The 16,152-nt window shown below is 35.4% G+C and overlaps 1 protein-coding gene across 1 annotated transcript; it reads right to left on the bottom strand.

The window, feature by feature from the left end:
* Positions 1–3,217: 3,217 nt before the first annotated feature.
* pold3 (polymerase (DNA-directed), delta 3, accessory subunit) lies at positions 3,218–8,440 on the bottom strand. The gene is made up of 12 exons (XM_015056977.1): positions 8,291–8,440; positions 7,833–7,888; positions 7,139–7,238; positions 7,012–7,051; positions 6,351–6,483; positions 6,015–6,270; positions 5,864–5,933; positions 4,787–4,922; positions 4,583–4,686; positions 4,313–4,392; positions 4,153–4,231; positions 3,218–3,629 (listed from the first exon to the last, which is right to left on the bottom strand). Exons 1-12 carry the CDS (start codon positions 8,345–8,347, stop codon positions 3,427–3,429), a joined length of 1,314 nt encoding a protein of 437 aa, XP_014912463.1. The 5' UTR covers positions 8,348–8,440; the 3' UTR covers positions 3,218–3,426.
* Between the last annotated feature and the right edge of the window lie 7,712 nt (positions 8,441–16,152).

The raw sequence follows: 16,152 nt of genomic DNA, 5'->3' as shown, positions 1-16,152 counted from the left end.
GGAACAGCACTGTCTTTGTTACACCCAACGTGGGATGTACAGTAACTTCAGCCTGTGAATCAGCTGTCTTTTAGGCTGCAGCTGTGTAAGCTCCTCTTCGAATACAGAAAAAGTACATGAATCATGTCTGACCTCATTCAACGGATGCCATTATGGAGCAGAAAGCCACGGTAAACCACCAGTGTCTGCTAACATTTGTAGACCACTCCCAGAAACACCACAGGATATCCTTTTTCAAGTAACAGTCCTTAGCTAATCCAAATACCAGTTCAACTGGCCCACTTGTGTGTTCACAGAAAGAGTGAGAGGGTGGGGTAGCTTGGCAGCCTAAACATTACAGAACAACACATCCCTGCAGACCACATTGCCTGCTGCATCTCATCTGTCAGCCTGGTGCTCTGGGATAAAAGGAAAGCTCGACTTTCAGCTCTTGTTTCATTCTGTATTAAATATTCTGCCACTTTAAACAAAACGGTAAAAAAGAAAACAACTGATAGATTGATTTACCACACAGTTACATATTTATTTGAGCCCCCCTCCACTCTGTGTACGATGCAGCTCAGCATCCAGCTAAGCCTCTTAGTCGACAGCTGTGTCTCGCTCATTACAGTCATGTAGCTTGTACTGAAGATTTATTTTCATTGTGAAAGCATTAGGCCGTGGGCATCAATGAGACTTAGTGCAAAGAGATGACAATATAACCATGTCCTTCTTCTGTAGCCTTAACAATAAAAGTCTTTCAAATTAGAAAACAAAATTAATAAATAAGTCATTTGTGACTTAATTAAAACGATTATTGCTGTGGTTCTTTTGCCAGAGGTGTTTTCAAATGTCAAAATTTGCATGTAAACATTTTGCATGCAAAATCATGAAAATTATTGAATATTTTCTGTGGCTAATACAGGTGTACTACCAAGTCGTAATGCACAATTTCCCACCACTTCTCTTGTGTTGACTTTAACAGCACAGTCATGTGTCAGATGAAGTAAAAACAAAAAAACTGAGTACACATTCCTGAAGGACTTCTGAGCCAACTTTGAACTCTAAGAAAACTCCTGCAGCCTATCTTCCTTTCCTTTATATAAAGTCTCTGGCAAAGTATTCATATGTCTTTAATCTTACATCCTGAACAAATGGTCTCCTCAGCTAAATGTGGTGGAGGTAAGGTAAGGTAAGGTAATTTTATTTATATAGCACATTTTCAGCAACAAGGCAATTCAAAGTGCTTGGAGGTCACATCTGATCTGGAGTCTCTGCCTATTTAGTACTATAAAACCTACCTTAATATACTTAAACAATATAAAACTGTCTACATAAGTTTGAAGACAAAGCAAGGTATGCATGGCCACTGGAAACCAACAAACCATTTTCTTTAATGAAAATTCTTCATTAGTTTCATTTGCTCCTACTATATTCCTGTGAAATAAGATTTTAGACATTGTGTCTCGATGGATCAAGAGCATCATCAAGGATGTTTTCGCACGCATTTAGTCCAGGCGGACATGTTTCACAAACCATAAACTAAACTAGTCACAGTGTTGGCATGTTTAATAAAACCCCAATTAAATAGTTTGTTGTGGTAATATGATATGCATTCGATGCTCTGAAGTTTTTGATAAGTGAAACTTGTCATAAAATTAACAGTACTGATAATAACTACCACTACTGGTAAAGATACAAAGGACTTAAATTCACTTTTTTCTACAGTGGCATAACCTCAAATGGTGAAGACATGCAGTCATCATAAAAGATAAATTGACAAAATGCCAAATGAAACATGCAAAAAGTTGCTCAGCAGTTATAAGGTTTTGATCACAATTATGCCAATGGCATGTTTTTTCACTTATTATTCAGGATAATAAAAATATTTCTAATACGTTTTGTTATTAATACTTTTGTTATTCCCTTAGGGAGATGCTTCTCTCATTTTCAATCAGAAATTCACTTCTTGATTTAAAAAAGAAAAAAAGAAACAAGATTAAAAAGTATAATTTTACACCAAAATCTGCCAACAGTATGATTATTTCTTTCTCGATTTTTCTAGTCTTTTTTCCCATAGAAGTTTTTTTTTCACACATCTTACATCTCACTGAAAACTACTCAGTTTAAATGCCTCTGATTTTATTGGCAAAGCATAAATAAAACACATTTCTTTAGTCTTGTAATTCTTAAGATATTCAAAATAGACAATCCCATCTTTAATTAGGAGCTGATCGTCTTTTGTGCATTATTGAAGACATGACAGGACACAAACCACCTGTTTTATTTAAATTCTGCTGGAAATTCACAATCTCTCTGTAAAAAACTTCTTACAAAAAAGTTATTCTCTTAGGGAGATAAAAAAAAAACTTCTTACAAAAAGACAAAAATGTTTATAATATTTCAAAATCCACTCATGTTTATGTTAAATTTCCCAGATTTCCTTCATATTACATCTGGTTCATTTTCAACACGTTAAGATTAATGAGTGGTATGTTTACCCTGACTGGGCTTACGCTTTGGGCTGGACGATGACCCTGTCGTCTGTTCTCATGGTGCCCATGTGGACAGCAGGACACCTATATTTGACACCAGGAGCCCTCAGACAGGTTGGTACTCAGAAAACAGACCAAAACCTGAAATAAAATACCAAAAAAGTATTATTTTGGCAGGAATTCATCTCTTTAAAATTGAAAAGATGGCTGAAGGGTTCAAGTGGCAGCTTGATGAATTAATGCTTTTTTTTATGCACTAATCTTTTTCTGTTTTGCATCCCAGCATTTTGATGTCACCTGTCGTCCTGCTGTAGACCCACCTGGACCTCAAACTGAGGAAGTTCAGCTGAACACACCTTAACTCTTGAATTTTATCTAATAAAATGCAAAATGTATATATATTTTTTGTGCAGTTTCACTTAATACTTCAAATGTTTTTTTTTTGAGTCTGTATACTGCAGTTAATGATTGATGACTAAATTAGTTGACAATTATTTAAATAATTGACTCATCGCGATTAATCCGATCAATCGTTTCAGCCCTACTTGTTTTAGAACTGTAATGTAAAGTAACGCATTAGAAATCCAAAACCTTCAATGCAATATGGTTCCAATTGCTAAAAACACACAAACACTTGTTAACTAGACTTGTTTTGGCCCAATCATATCAGTTTGTTTTGCTACAGTTTTTTTTTGTCCACAATAATCACAGAAGCCTTCCCCATTAATCACAAAAAAGCACACTTTGTTTAATTTCCATGTTTATTGAATTGATCAGAAAAGTGTCATAAAAACTTGATCTTCCTGAATTAAACATGTTTAAAGGCCCATTTGAGACGTGTTTTTCTGCCATTCGACTGTCCGTTTAAGAGAACTAAGTCAGTTTATCTAAACGTCTTCGCAGGATGTCTGCCAACAGTTCGCCGTCGTTCCTCAGAGCCAACAGAAATGTCTCATTTCTTTTGGAAGAATCCCATAATGGAAGCTTGTTTACTTCCTTTATTTGAGCTCGCTGATGATTTCTTCTGAGTCTTTTTGTCGTCGTCTTTGCTGCTCGACGTTAGCTTTGCTTTATTGTTGCGTGGAGCTTGTTTGGTGCTCTGAAAGTCATCTTCTGACTCAGAGTAAGATTCACTCACGTAATCTTTTTCTGTTACTGTGTTAAAAAAAGAACAGAGTGGGAGATGAATGTATAGTTATTATCCCTAAAAAACATGTTTCAGACCAAAAGGGCAAACATCTTGCTTATGGATTTATTTCTTGAACCAGGAAGATGTGTAAATTATTTAAACAAAGCAACAATAATACAGCCATTAGATTAAAAGTTATTTTCAAATTTATAATCCAAATTTTCTCAAATCAACTAATTATGTCCCAAAGTATTGATGCAAAAGATCACTTTGAATGTTGATGGTTATGTCAATAATCGATTAATCAGACTTAATGAACAGGTATATATGAAGAGATAGACTGATGGACAAAACTAAATAGATGTACGGAAAGATGACTGACTCCTGGATTAACTGAAAAACACTGGACTGTTGGCCAAAAGGATAAAGAGATTAATGGAAGGATTGATAAATGAATGGATGAACTGAAGGATGTATAAGCAAAAATCAAAGGATGTTAAAAAAAAAAAGTAAAAAAGATCAAATTTAATTTCATAATTTTGTTCCTACCAATGCATCCTTCCTCATCCATAAAGGTACGCGACTTCAGGACTTTTCTCCTCCTCCTTATTTTGGATCCAGAGCTCGTCTGAATGCAACAGAAAACAAACCAGGTCCATCAGAAAAATGTATTTGTTGCTCCATGAATGACCTGATTCTGTTCACTCACATGTGAATGTTGGACAGCCTCAGGCTCCTTTTTAGGACTTGGCTCGCTTGTTTTCATCTGAGGTGGAGAATCTGGAATAACTGGTAAAAAAAGATTAACTTCAGACAGTTTTCTAGGTAAATTTGACTGGTGATGTCAAGCTTTACAATTAAAATTAATTCATCAGCCTTTTAAATCTGAACATAGACTTTAAGAAATTGTGAATATTAAGATTTTTCTCTTCTGCTCATCAAATATCAGAATTAAAGAAAGTAGAAGTAAAAAACTGACTGTCTTCATCGCTGCTGTCTGGTTGTGGTTTCTTGATCCTTCTCCTCTTCTTTTTCTCCATTTTCTCCTCCTCGCTATCAGACTCTTCCATTCGCTTTGTTTTGCTTTTTTGTTTGTTAAAAACAGATTCAAAACATTCATATTTTAACACATACTGCATCCACACTTTAATTCATAATTAAAAATATGACTGTGAAGACAAACCTCCTGGGGTCTGTTTTGGTTTCTATGTGTGGCTCCACGGCTGCAGGTTCCTGCGCCGTCATTCTCTGATGCGGCTGCTCTGATGCGATGGCCAACTGAGCCTCCTGCGGCTTCTCTGCAGGTTTCTCTGATTTTTCTGGAGAGATGACAAATCAATTCAGTTTATTTCTATGACTCCAATTCAGAACAAATATAATCTCAGTGCATTACAAGACGACAGGTATTTGGTTTATGTACAGAAAAATAAACAATCCAATTATAAAAGCATATAAAATTAGGTCAATCCTAGTAATAATATAACACATTAAGTCAATAAAGTTGAAGTAATTTCACAGTCCCTTAAATTTCCTGCAAATTTTTACCCCCCCCCAAAATTTGTATAGATGCTACAAAGAAAACTTGGTCAGAAATGGACACATCTGAAGGAAATTTCAAAGGTTTTCAGCAGCAGATTATGTTGGATTGCAGACAAAGGACTTGTAGTGGACTAATTATTTTATTTTAGTACTTTAATTGGACTCTTGTGGATGCAGAAAATACAGTTTTTTTGCAATGCCTGTGTCCTGTCAATGATATGAGGTTTTGAACGGTGAGTTAGACATTATTTTGCATTTCTGAGTGGCTTGACAAAAGTGTTTACAGTGTCTACATTTATGATTGTATCCTTTATTGGCATAAATCATGGGAATCTCAAGGATCGTAGCTTTCCAATAAAGTATAATACGTTTTTGTACATCACACAATGCTAATCCCTTAAACTCATCAAGCATGTGGCAACTGTGGAACACAACAACTCTATTTGTACCATCCCTTCTGTGAACTGACCTGACTTTAAAGACCAATCTGCAAAACACGGTTGTGAAACAAGATGGTAGTTCTTTGGTGTGATAACATAACTTTGAATTATAGAAACAATAAAGTATATTGGTGAAAATAAAAATCCAGATTTTACAAAAGTTAAATCTACAAAAACAAAAAATACAACTAATTGATTAAATCAATTTATCAAGACATAAGAAGTTAAATGAAAAAACTTTCAGATGATTCCTGCATTCTAATAATAATAATATAACTCACTTGTTTGAACGCCAAAGAAGTTGGCCATCGGACTGGACTTTGCTGCTGGTTTGCTTTTTGGAGCCTCTGGCTAAAAAACAAAACAAAAATCTAAATCTCTACTTTAAAACAATAAAAACAATCAACTATGACCAACAACAAAAACTCCTACCACAGGAGATTCTTCTTTTGGTTCAGGCTTGACTTCTTTGCCGTTATCCTGATTTTTGGGTGCAGATTTATTTGCAAACATTCCCATGATGCCTTTCTGTGGTTTGCTTGATGGTTTGGAGGCCATGTTGGCGTCCCCGTTCATGGCGGACTTTTTATTTTCAGGTGCTGATGGAGGAGCTCGCTGGATTTCCTGGACCTGCTGCAGCTCCACAGCAGACATGGGCACTGCTCCGGCACATCGGATCGCGCTGTATCTACACATCAGAAAGCCCAACGGTTTTTCTCAGCTAAATGCGTTAAAACCAGCAGATATTTTATTAATAAATCTTAAAACCTGCTGCAGTTCTTCAGGTTGTCTTTAACGGCATCGTAGTCAACGCTGTAGAGGGGGCCGCTGTCTTTGAGTAAAGCTTTCTGCACGCTGTAGACATGAACGCTCACTATCAAGCTCATCTTGGATTTGAAATCTGCAGAGGAAAACAAATTTTAAAGACAAGTTTTTGTTTCTTTTGTGCTTTATTAGTGAAAATCCCAATAAAAAGAATAGTTGTGTTTTATTTTGTTGGGACTTTGTGATTGCCTTATTCAATTAGTTTTAGAATATTTTTGCTGGTTTTTACTGAATAAATAATGATTAGGTTTAGTTTAGTTTTTATAAGTATAGTTTTAGTTTTTTCACACTTTGACCTTTTTAAATTTTGCACCTAAAAATGCCCAAACAATTGTACTGTGATTAAGTATGTATCATTTGGTTAATGGATATTAAACACAAGACACCGTTTTCAAAAAAAATTATTAAATTATTGTTGAACCAACTGACTGTTTTTTTCTCCCACCTTTTGCTGTCTCCATTTTGCAAACGTAAGTGCCGCTACTAAAAAGACTGATGGCGTAAAGTAATTGTTTGTTATTTCACTAGTTTTAGTTAACTATGATAAACTTAGGACTTATTACTTAGGACTGAAACTACAAGAAAACAAGGACGTGATATTTACCTTCCAATTGTTCTTCTCTGACAACAGACACCTTGTGGCACTAAGAATATCATAAAATAAAATCAACTTGACATTTTCTGTTTTAAAAAGAGATGAGGTGAGAGTCAGAGGAGCTCCTGTTACTCACTGTTTGACCTTTGTCCTCAAGCTTCCCAGACACGAGGTATGTGGCGTGGAGCTGAGGTGAGCTCTCCTTCCTCTTGTGCTCCAAGTAATGGTAAAGCATCCTGGAAACACATTTTACATGCATTTAACTCAAGATGCATGTATTTCAAAACATACTTCAAGACATATGAAATATGTTTTATTATTTTCCCAATCCCACAATTCCGTTTCTGAATTCCATTTTTTCCCATTTTAACCAAATTTATTAACCCAAAAATGTACATAATAATGGTGTGATTGAAAAACCATGAAATCAATAACTAGAAGTGAACATTGCCTGTTATTTTTGCAAGGTGTAATAAGTTTTTTCCTGTAGTTTTCTGGAAAAAAAGTAAAACATTATGAACAAAACTAAGAATCTCCTTTTTAAAATAAAATAAAATCTCCCTTTTAAAAACTCTTTAGAGTTTAACTCAATATTATAATAGTTATCACATGAAAAAAAACTATAATAACTAAAAGCACATGTTATAAAACTGCATCATTAGTGTTAATTTTACCATGTATATGTTTGTCTTTAGTATTCACATGAATTTACAGTTCCTCATCAGATGGTGATTTATTGTTAGAAATCAAATTTGTTGACCTATGAGGAAGATGAAGACACAGTAATGTTTTTCAATACTTCTCCCTTTGAGAAAACCAGGATTACTTACTGTTTAGCTGTATTGACATGGACTCCGAGAGTCAGACTGAGCCACTTATAGGTTACCTGAGAAATAAGAAAACATAAAATTACTTTGTGTTTACATGAGAAGCTATAAAAACTAGTTTATTTAACAGTGATATTGTATAGCTATCTGCTGCTGAGTCTTGTTCTAAAGTAGCTGTTGGGGTTTCCATGTATTCAGTGAAACAACTCAACCGTTAGAAAAAAAACTGTCGACTGTTAGCCAAATTTATACTGTAAAATTAAAGCCGAATGAGTCAGACGAACTAAACCTTTCATACTGTACAATTAACTCCCTTAGAAAAAGGAAGTATTTTGTTTTGAAAGCTATAAGACATTTAACTGATATATTATTCAACGTAATTCCGCGGCTACATGTTTGCACAATAAGAAAATCCAACATTAAATATGACGGAACACGTCACAAATTTAAGATATTCTTACTATTTTGTTGTGATCGTTGACATATTCGTCAATATTATCCAAATAAAGCTCGTCCATTGTGTCGGATTTTCCACAAGCACCTAGCTTGTAGTTATTTGACTGCGCGGGAAAGCAGTTTATTTACTTCCGCTTACAGTCACGTGATTGCATCGTGTTCTGGTGCAACGTGAAGCTGTAGGCTGCCCTCTATAGGCTAACAGGCGCCAATGCAGCCAACCACACATTCATTTAAGTTTCGCCCCGTAGTAAAAATAACTGAGATTCTCCAAAAAAAGAGGACAGAACAGTGAAATGATTAACTAACACAAATTTTCGAAACAATAAACAATTTACTGCTGCTGCTACTACAACAACTTGACAGTCATTAGGCAATAATTTCAGTTTGTTTAGTGGGAACAAACAAACAAAAGTAATGGAAAATCTTTTTTTTTTTTTTTTTTTTTGGTAGTGCTCTAGTCAAAGTTTACACCTAAATCCAAATTAGATATTGTGAGATTAATATTATTCTTGGAAACATTTTATAAATATTCTATACCATGATGTACTGGTTGCTGGTGATGTTAACAGATTTAGTGGACAGTTACTCTTTCACTTGATTCACTCATCTTAGTTTGAGTTGGAAGAACTGTAGCTACAGTGAAGTGAAGTTGTGTCACATTTATGCTGCTTTAAAAATCAACTTGGGGAAAACTGACATTTTTGAAACTACTTCAAAGAAGTTTCAGCTAACTGGAGGAACATGTTTTTCCCACTCTGCATGACGCACACTGATGAATCTATTTGTCACAAAGATGCATGTTTGTTTCTGCACTCAGTAGATGCAATATTTAAAGAAAATCTTCTATTCATGCTGCTGCTGTGATGTTGGCTGCTGCGTGACCACATCCAACAGAAATGTCAAACAGAAGGGCAAAGACGTGCTGCAGAGGCGGGAAAAATATTCCCCTAATGATGACGAGGAACAAGACTAATTGTCTGACCTTGAAGATGCAGAGCAGACCGAAATCCTCAAGTGGATCTGATTCGATTCAGACCGTGATCTTCAAGTTATTTTGTATCATTAAGAACCTTTTTTTTTGCATTTCATGAAAATTGATTTACCAGATTAAAGTTCCCAAGTTTTTTCCTCCACAGTTGTAATCACGTTTGGGTATTTTTTGACTGACACAAAAACAACATGAGGAAATTGTATGAACATATGAGGTTTGCAGAAGTACTTGTGTTCTCATAGCATCTTATCATGTTGTACATAAAATAATCTATAAATCTATAAAGTGTGGCATGCGTTTGTTTTTATCTATCCTGAATCAAACTTTTTGTTGCAATTACCGCTACATTTCCTTATGGTTGTGCCTTAAAGTCCAAGCATATAGTGCAATCAGCACAATCTAGTAACTATGTTATCTTCAGTTCTAAAAATGCTGCATATATCAAAAATAACTTATAAGAAATTTAACTTTGTAGTTTGATGTCTGGGAATTGGGCCTCTGTCTCTTTAAGATGCTCCTACTCTTTCTGACACTTCGCCTTCAATACGTCATCACAACATTGCACCTCCTTTATCCCATTTACAGTCGTTTACAGTAGTTGGTCAATTAAGCAGTTCATACGGTGTTTGCTAATTGCTGCTAGCCTGGCAGAACTGTGTAGGGGAGAGTTTGACAGGGAAGGATGACAAATAAAGCTAAAAAAAAAGTTAATTTTACATAATACTCACTGTTCAACCTGATTTATTTGTCTGCAGTGGATTTTATTTAGGGGTATCACAGTTCAAATTATGGAATATAAATATACATGCATAACTTTTCATGTATATATTTGAAAATAAATTGTTTGAAAGTTGCAGAAGTGTGTGTGTTTCAGCTTAACAAAGGGTGAAAACATTAAAAAGATATAAAGAAGTACCATCTCCACTGTAATTGAATTGAAATATGTCAATGTGGAGATTAATTATGGGTTTTACTTTCCCTGCTGCCCTCACTGAACAAACAGCCAGTATCGAACTTCTATGTCTAGATAAGAACATCAGTCTACAGTTTTTAATTACAGATCTAATCTCTTTGTTAAGTTACCAAAGTAACTCAATATCTGAGCTGTTTTTAACCTGCTGCTTCACACAAACATGAGGATGAGTCACAGTTGTACGTGATCTGAGTCGTATCGAACACAGATTCAGATGTCATTTCCTCCAAAGCGCAATAAGATAACAGTCTTCTCAAAGTGGAAATCCATCATCTGATTTCTGGCCCTATCACATTCAACTCTGCATAAACCAGAAGTAGTTTTTCAGGGAAACATGCCGAACAGCTGCAGGAATTAATGATGCAAATAATGAGTTTTACCAAAGTGACTCATGCTGCCTGGTTATTCTGTTGGTTTTCCGTCCTTGTTGTGAGGTATTAAAAAAATCCTTCCATTATTTTCAGACATGCACAAGAAAATCTGTCTTTAATGAAATAGGACTTGTTCTTAACTTGTACTTGTACTTGTTCTTGTGCTTAGTAAAATAGAGGTTTAATACAGTTTTTCTAAGTCGCTTTGGTGTATTCCTCAGAACAAAATTGAACTTTCAAAACTATTTGTTCAGTCTTCAAATCATTGTGTCACTTGTGCAAAGTAAAAACAAGCAGTTTCTCATTCCTTTGTGCAAAATGCCTTTGTACGTTATGCAAGTGTTTGTGTGCAATTCTTTGCTTTTTCCTACATTTTAAATTGCTTATGTCATGTCGATCAAAATGTATTATGTGTGGAGTGCACAGTAAAAACCAGTTTGAATACAATTCCATGCAACACTTTTCAGACTTTTATTTGTAAAACAGAATGAATAATTTCCCAGTTTGCAATTATGCACTATGTTGTGTAGGTCACATAAAAGTCTCAATAAAACACAGAAGTTTAAATAAGTCTGTCATTTTAATATTGCCTGTTTGTAAAAACAAATGTCTTAAGACCTGAGGTGGGTAGACAACCAAAGATTGTACTCAAAAAAGGGTAGCACTACTTAAATATATTTTTACTCAAGTAAGTAGCCACTCAAATAAATAAGTACATTTAAAAAATACTCAAGTAAGAGTAAAAATAGTACTTGGTGAAAAAAATACTCCTCAAGTTCAGAGTATCTGACCAAAACATCAATCATTTAAATTTAAAAATCACATCATCAGATGAACAAAAATATAAAACTATGTGGAAATCTGAGTATTTTAAAGAAACAGATAAAAATAATTGATATAAATAACATAATTACATAATAAAATCAGGCAATAGAAACATTTTTTCAAATAAAGTAAGAGTACCTCAATTATTAATGTTCATCGAGGCAAATTATTTGCCTCAATGCTTTCTTAAATTATGTTTTACTATTTAGCAAACCGTGTTCCGGTCTGTATTGGTGTTACGCAGCATTGACGAAAGTGCTAGCCGTGCTAGCAGCTATGGCTAGCAGCATAACGTCCAATTTTCAACTTCGGTCCGGGCATCCTGATAAATCCTGCTAAAATGCTCCATCTGCTGGTCAGAAGTTATACTGCAATCACCCTTGGAAAGCAAGGTATTGTGGGTAATCCTCAATGACGATTACTAAAGAGGTGCTTATAAAGTATGTTTATAGTTTTCATTTTTGCATATCATTGCAATGTGTTTAGTGTAGGTCACAATAGTTCTGCTGTTATGCTGGTATTTTCGTGTTTTAGAATCGTTTAGCTCGTGTGAAAGCATGGTGGAAAGTTCCCACGCTGCAACACTGCGGCTTTCCTTGTTTTTCTGCCAGACTGACCTTACATCGGTGCTCATTGTGTGAAAATGCAGGTATGTTTTTACATAATCGCTTTATTACTGCAGCAGATGGTTAGGACTAAGATGGAATTTATTATTATTATTATTTTTTTTTTTTCATTTTTCCAGAAATTTAAGTCTATTAAATCTAAAACAACAACAGAAAAGGCATCTGGTAAATAAAATGTTAGTATTTTATTTTGTTTTCAGAAGATTTTAATTAATTGCTTTATTTTCTTTGAGATCGACACTCACTTGTTTCTTTATTGTAAAAGAAACCCACTATCCGATCACTGTAATCCCCAAAAATGTTATGGTTGTTATTGTCATTTTAATTATGATTTTTTTTTTTTAAAGCCATGATGATCACTGGCGAGAAGGAGTGCTTGTTTTTCTGCCAGACTGACCTTACCGTTATGGTGATTGTATGAAAATACATATGTAGAATTAAAGACAAATGATCCCGCAGGTTGCCCAACTCTTTTTGTTTCAGATCCACACAAAGAGAAGCCGTCAGAAACACATAGGTCACACAAGAAGTATCACAACCTTTCTCCTCTCAGAACTACTACCTTGAGGCTGCGAATGGCGGTGAAGTGCGCGGTAGGTGTATGCATACAGGTGGAGACTCATGCAATAAATGGAACACAGCGGGCTATATATTGTATTATCTACTGATACTGATCATGTGTCCTTTGCTATTGCTATACTATTATTGATTTATTATCCAGCACTAGTTACTGTCCAGCTCTGCTTAAGACAATGACTATATTCTGAGAGAATAATGTTCTATTATCCTATTCACAGTAGCTATTTTTCTTTTTGTTTTAGAGAATTGTTTCTTCATTTTGTCACCTGTCAATATAAACAACCATTAAAATGATCTTTCTCAAGGGCATTTTGACAGTCTGGGCATGTACTGTGTGAGCGGTTGAAACCGTTGCACTTTGTTTACAACGCAGCTGTTAGGTTTATCTTTCATGCTTTCGGTATTTCGTTCTTTGTTTTGAGCACCTGGTTGGGATTTGTGCTGTACATGCTCTCTCTCAGAATAACAACAGCCCTGCGGCTAGATTCCAGCTCCTATTGTCCTGATGGAGTGGACAGCAGCTCAGCCTGTGCTAATCATTTCCAGTGCACTCTGAGACTGAGCAGATATTAGCTTGGCCTTATCAGCAGGCACCACAAAGGGTTGAGGGTGAAGCGGAGCGGGGACCAGATCCTCAGGGAGGCGGGTAATGATCCTCCCCGCTCACTGAGCCCGACACTGGGCCCGAGGCGCAGCTACAACTTCCTGTCTGGGTAAAACCAACAGCAACAGCTAGCATGTAATTTCAATAAAAAACACCACATAAAGTGCACAGAGTGGATGACAAACTAAGTCATTAAAATTCAGGGTGAAAGAAGCTGAGTGGCTTTAAAATGACACAAATGACTGAAAGGTCACTGGATCAAACTGGCAGGGGGAAATGGCAGCTGCACACATGAATGATGGCTGCTGTCAGTCTGATAACGTCTGCTGGTAATTAGTTAGTGAAGTTACTCTGAACACAGAGAACTGTGACCACATCAGAATGATAGTTTAACAAAAAAAGGTATTTCCTGGGCCTCACAGCCACTACTTCATAAAACGGTTATAAATAAAAAAAGTGAGTATATTTCCACAAAAAAACTCAGAAAGTTTGGATATAACCTAAGAAATTTCTAGACAAAACATAGAAATTTCAGTTTGAGAAGTTGAAAATTTACTAGAAAAAAATCTGAAATTGTGGGATTGAGCTCAGAAGCTTTCTAGAAACATAAGGAAATTTCTGAGTATCAAAAGTTTAAAATTTGCTATAAAAAACAAGGAAATTTTGAGATTAAGCTCTGAAAATTTCCAGAAAAAACTTGGACATGTACTAAACTAGAAAATTGTCAGCATTTCGTCCTCAGAAATTTTTCTAGTGTGTTTCAAGAAAATGTCTGAGATTAATTGATGTGAAAATTTAGTTTTTCTTGTAATTTCTTTTTTACTTTTGAAACTCAGAAATTTCTGAGATTAGTCTCAAAATTTGCGTTCGTTCTTTGTAAATTTTTGACTTTTCAAACTAAGAAATTTTCTTATTTTATCTAGAAAATTAGAGATAAATTAATCTTAAAATTTATGGGGTTTTTTTGGTGGAAATTTACTCTTACTTTTTTTTTATTGTTCCAAGATAATTTCACATATAGTCAGTACTTTTTCACCGATATTAAGGAATTACAAGCTGCGGTATCTTGCTGAAAAGTTGCCTGTAAGTTAGTTTTGTCTTATTTCAAGTGTATTAAGATATTTGCTCTAGAAACGACAAGAGCAAAAATACTTGGTAAGATTTTGTTTTTGCAGTTATCTTGAGCTGAAAGCAAAGTTTGTACAGCTGTCACAACTTTAAAGCGGTAAATTCTTTTCTGCAGGAACTCCCCAAAGTGCTCTGACAATCTGGACGTCTTTCTCAACTAAAGGGAAATATCTTGTCAAAATGTTTCATTGAAGTGAACCATCGACATCAGAGACAAGCGAAGCAAAAGGCCTCCTCACAAACCACAGTCAGTTTCATCATTCTGTGGCTTTGAAGCATCACGCTGAGACCAAAACATGTTTGGATAATGAATTTCATCTCTACTACGGTTGCAGTCCTTCCACTCCAGCAGCACACACAATTATGCTTCATATTCAGCATCATGTGTAGAGACAACAATGCCCTTAGCTTGTCTTTGTGAGGAAAACATGTTGTGAAAATGTTCATCTTTGCTCTGGAGCTTCTTCGTGGGGTTCCTGACATGAAAAGGCATCGGAGCTTTTGAAGCAGACATGTGTAGGAGGTAGTGCAGTCTGTTTGTTTCTTGCGTTTCTTTGTGGATCTGTCTGATCCGTGCGTCTTATTTCACATGTGTCCTCTTCCCCGAGAGACGCAAAGGAGGGCACGACTTCTGTGGAACATTTAGGAAGTTGGATTTAGGTGCTTTACTTCTCCGCTGAGCTATCAGACGTTTTAAATCAGAAAAGCAATCAAGTTTGTGAAAAAAGGCGGCTCAGGGGATATCTAATACATTCATTATAGATCTTTCTAGGAGGAGATATCTTTGAGGGATCTGAAGCACCATAGCAGCCAGAATGTGTTATCAGAGGAAATGAGCATGGTACCTCAAAATGTTGGCAGGCTCAGCAAGTACAGGGATATTTTCACAGATGAATAAAAGGAGTCCTTTGCCTTTTCCAGAGGGTTTGCATTTATTTTCTTATAAAATATATAACTAAAAAAGAATCCATCATCAAGGTTTGACTCAGGTCAAACACCAAAGAAACATTTCTGTTGCTTGTTTCACATCTGAAAATCTGAGTTTATTCTCTCTGAAAGTTGCTTTATTCCTTCTTTTTCATGTCTGCACAAAGCACCCACAAAGTTCTGCTAGATTTAGATTTAGATTTTAGATGAGATGGGTCAAAGCACACAAGAAATACAGATGGATATACAGATATCACTGCAATCACATCTATAGATGTATGCCTTCTTATTCCTTGAAATATTTTAGTTTTTGCCACATTACAACCCGAAGCTTATTTCACTTTTTTCCAAGTAATACCTTTACATTACAAACTGTATTGCAAAAGGATTCTGTCTTCAGGTTGAAAAAATTACAATAAAATCCCTAGAAGTTGGTGTTTGTGGGTTCTTATTAACCCCCAAATCCAACAGTGCTGACTTGATTTCAAAACTTGGAGATAATCAAAGTTAAAATAATGTTTTTTTATTTACACTTTTTATAATTTATGCCTGTTTAATAGTTCATTCCTTGATGTTTTATTGGCATTTTCTGGAAGACTTTTAGGGTATTTTCACATTTTGTAGTACTTTAGACTTGGTTTGATTTTAGATGAAAGTTGCAACATTTGTTATATTTTCAGGTGCTGCGGTTCACTTTCACACTGCATTGTGTCAAACTATCTAAAGTAATTGAAAAACCTGTTCCCCTCCTCACCTGTGGGGGCGCTGCACCAGGAACCTCTGAAGGAAATGACATATTGTCAGATTTTAACTGTTGTAGGATTTCTTTTTTGTCTTTTG

This window comes from Poecilia latipinna, unplaced genomic scaffold (assembly GCF_001443285.1).
Source record: "Poecilia latipinna isolate Pla-1442-1.1 unplaced genomic scaffold, P_latipinna-1.0 Scaffold1424, whole genome shotgun sequence".
In the NCBI taxonomy this organism is placed as follows: Eukaryota; Metazoa; Chordata; class Actinopteri; order Cyprinodontiformes; family Poeciliidae; genus Poecilia; species Poecilia latipinna.
This window is presented reverse-complemented; position numbering and strand designations above follow the sequence as displayed.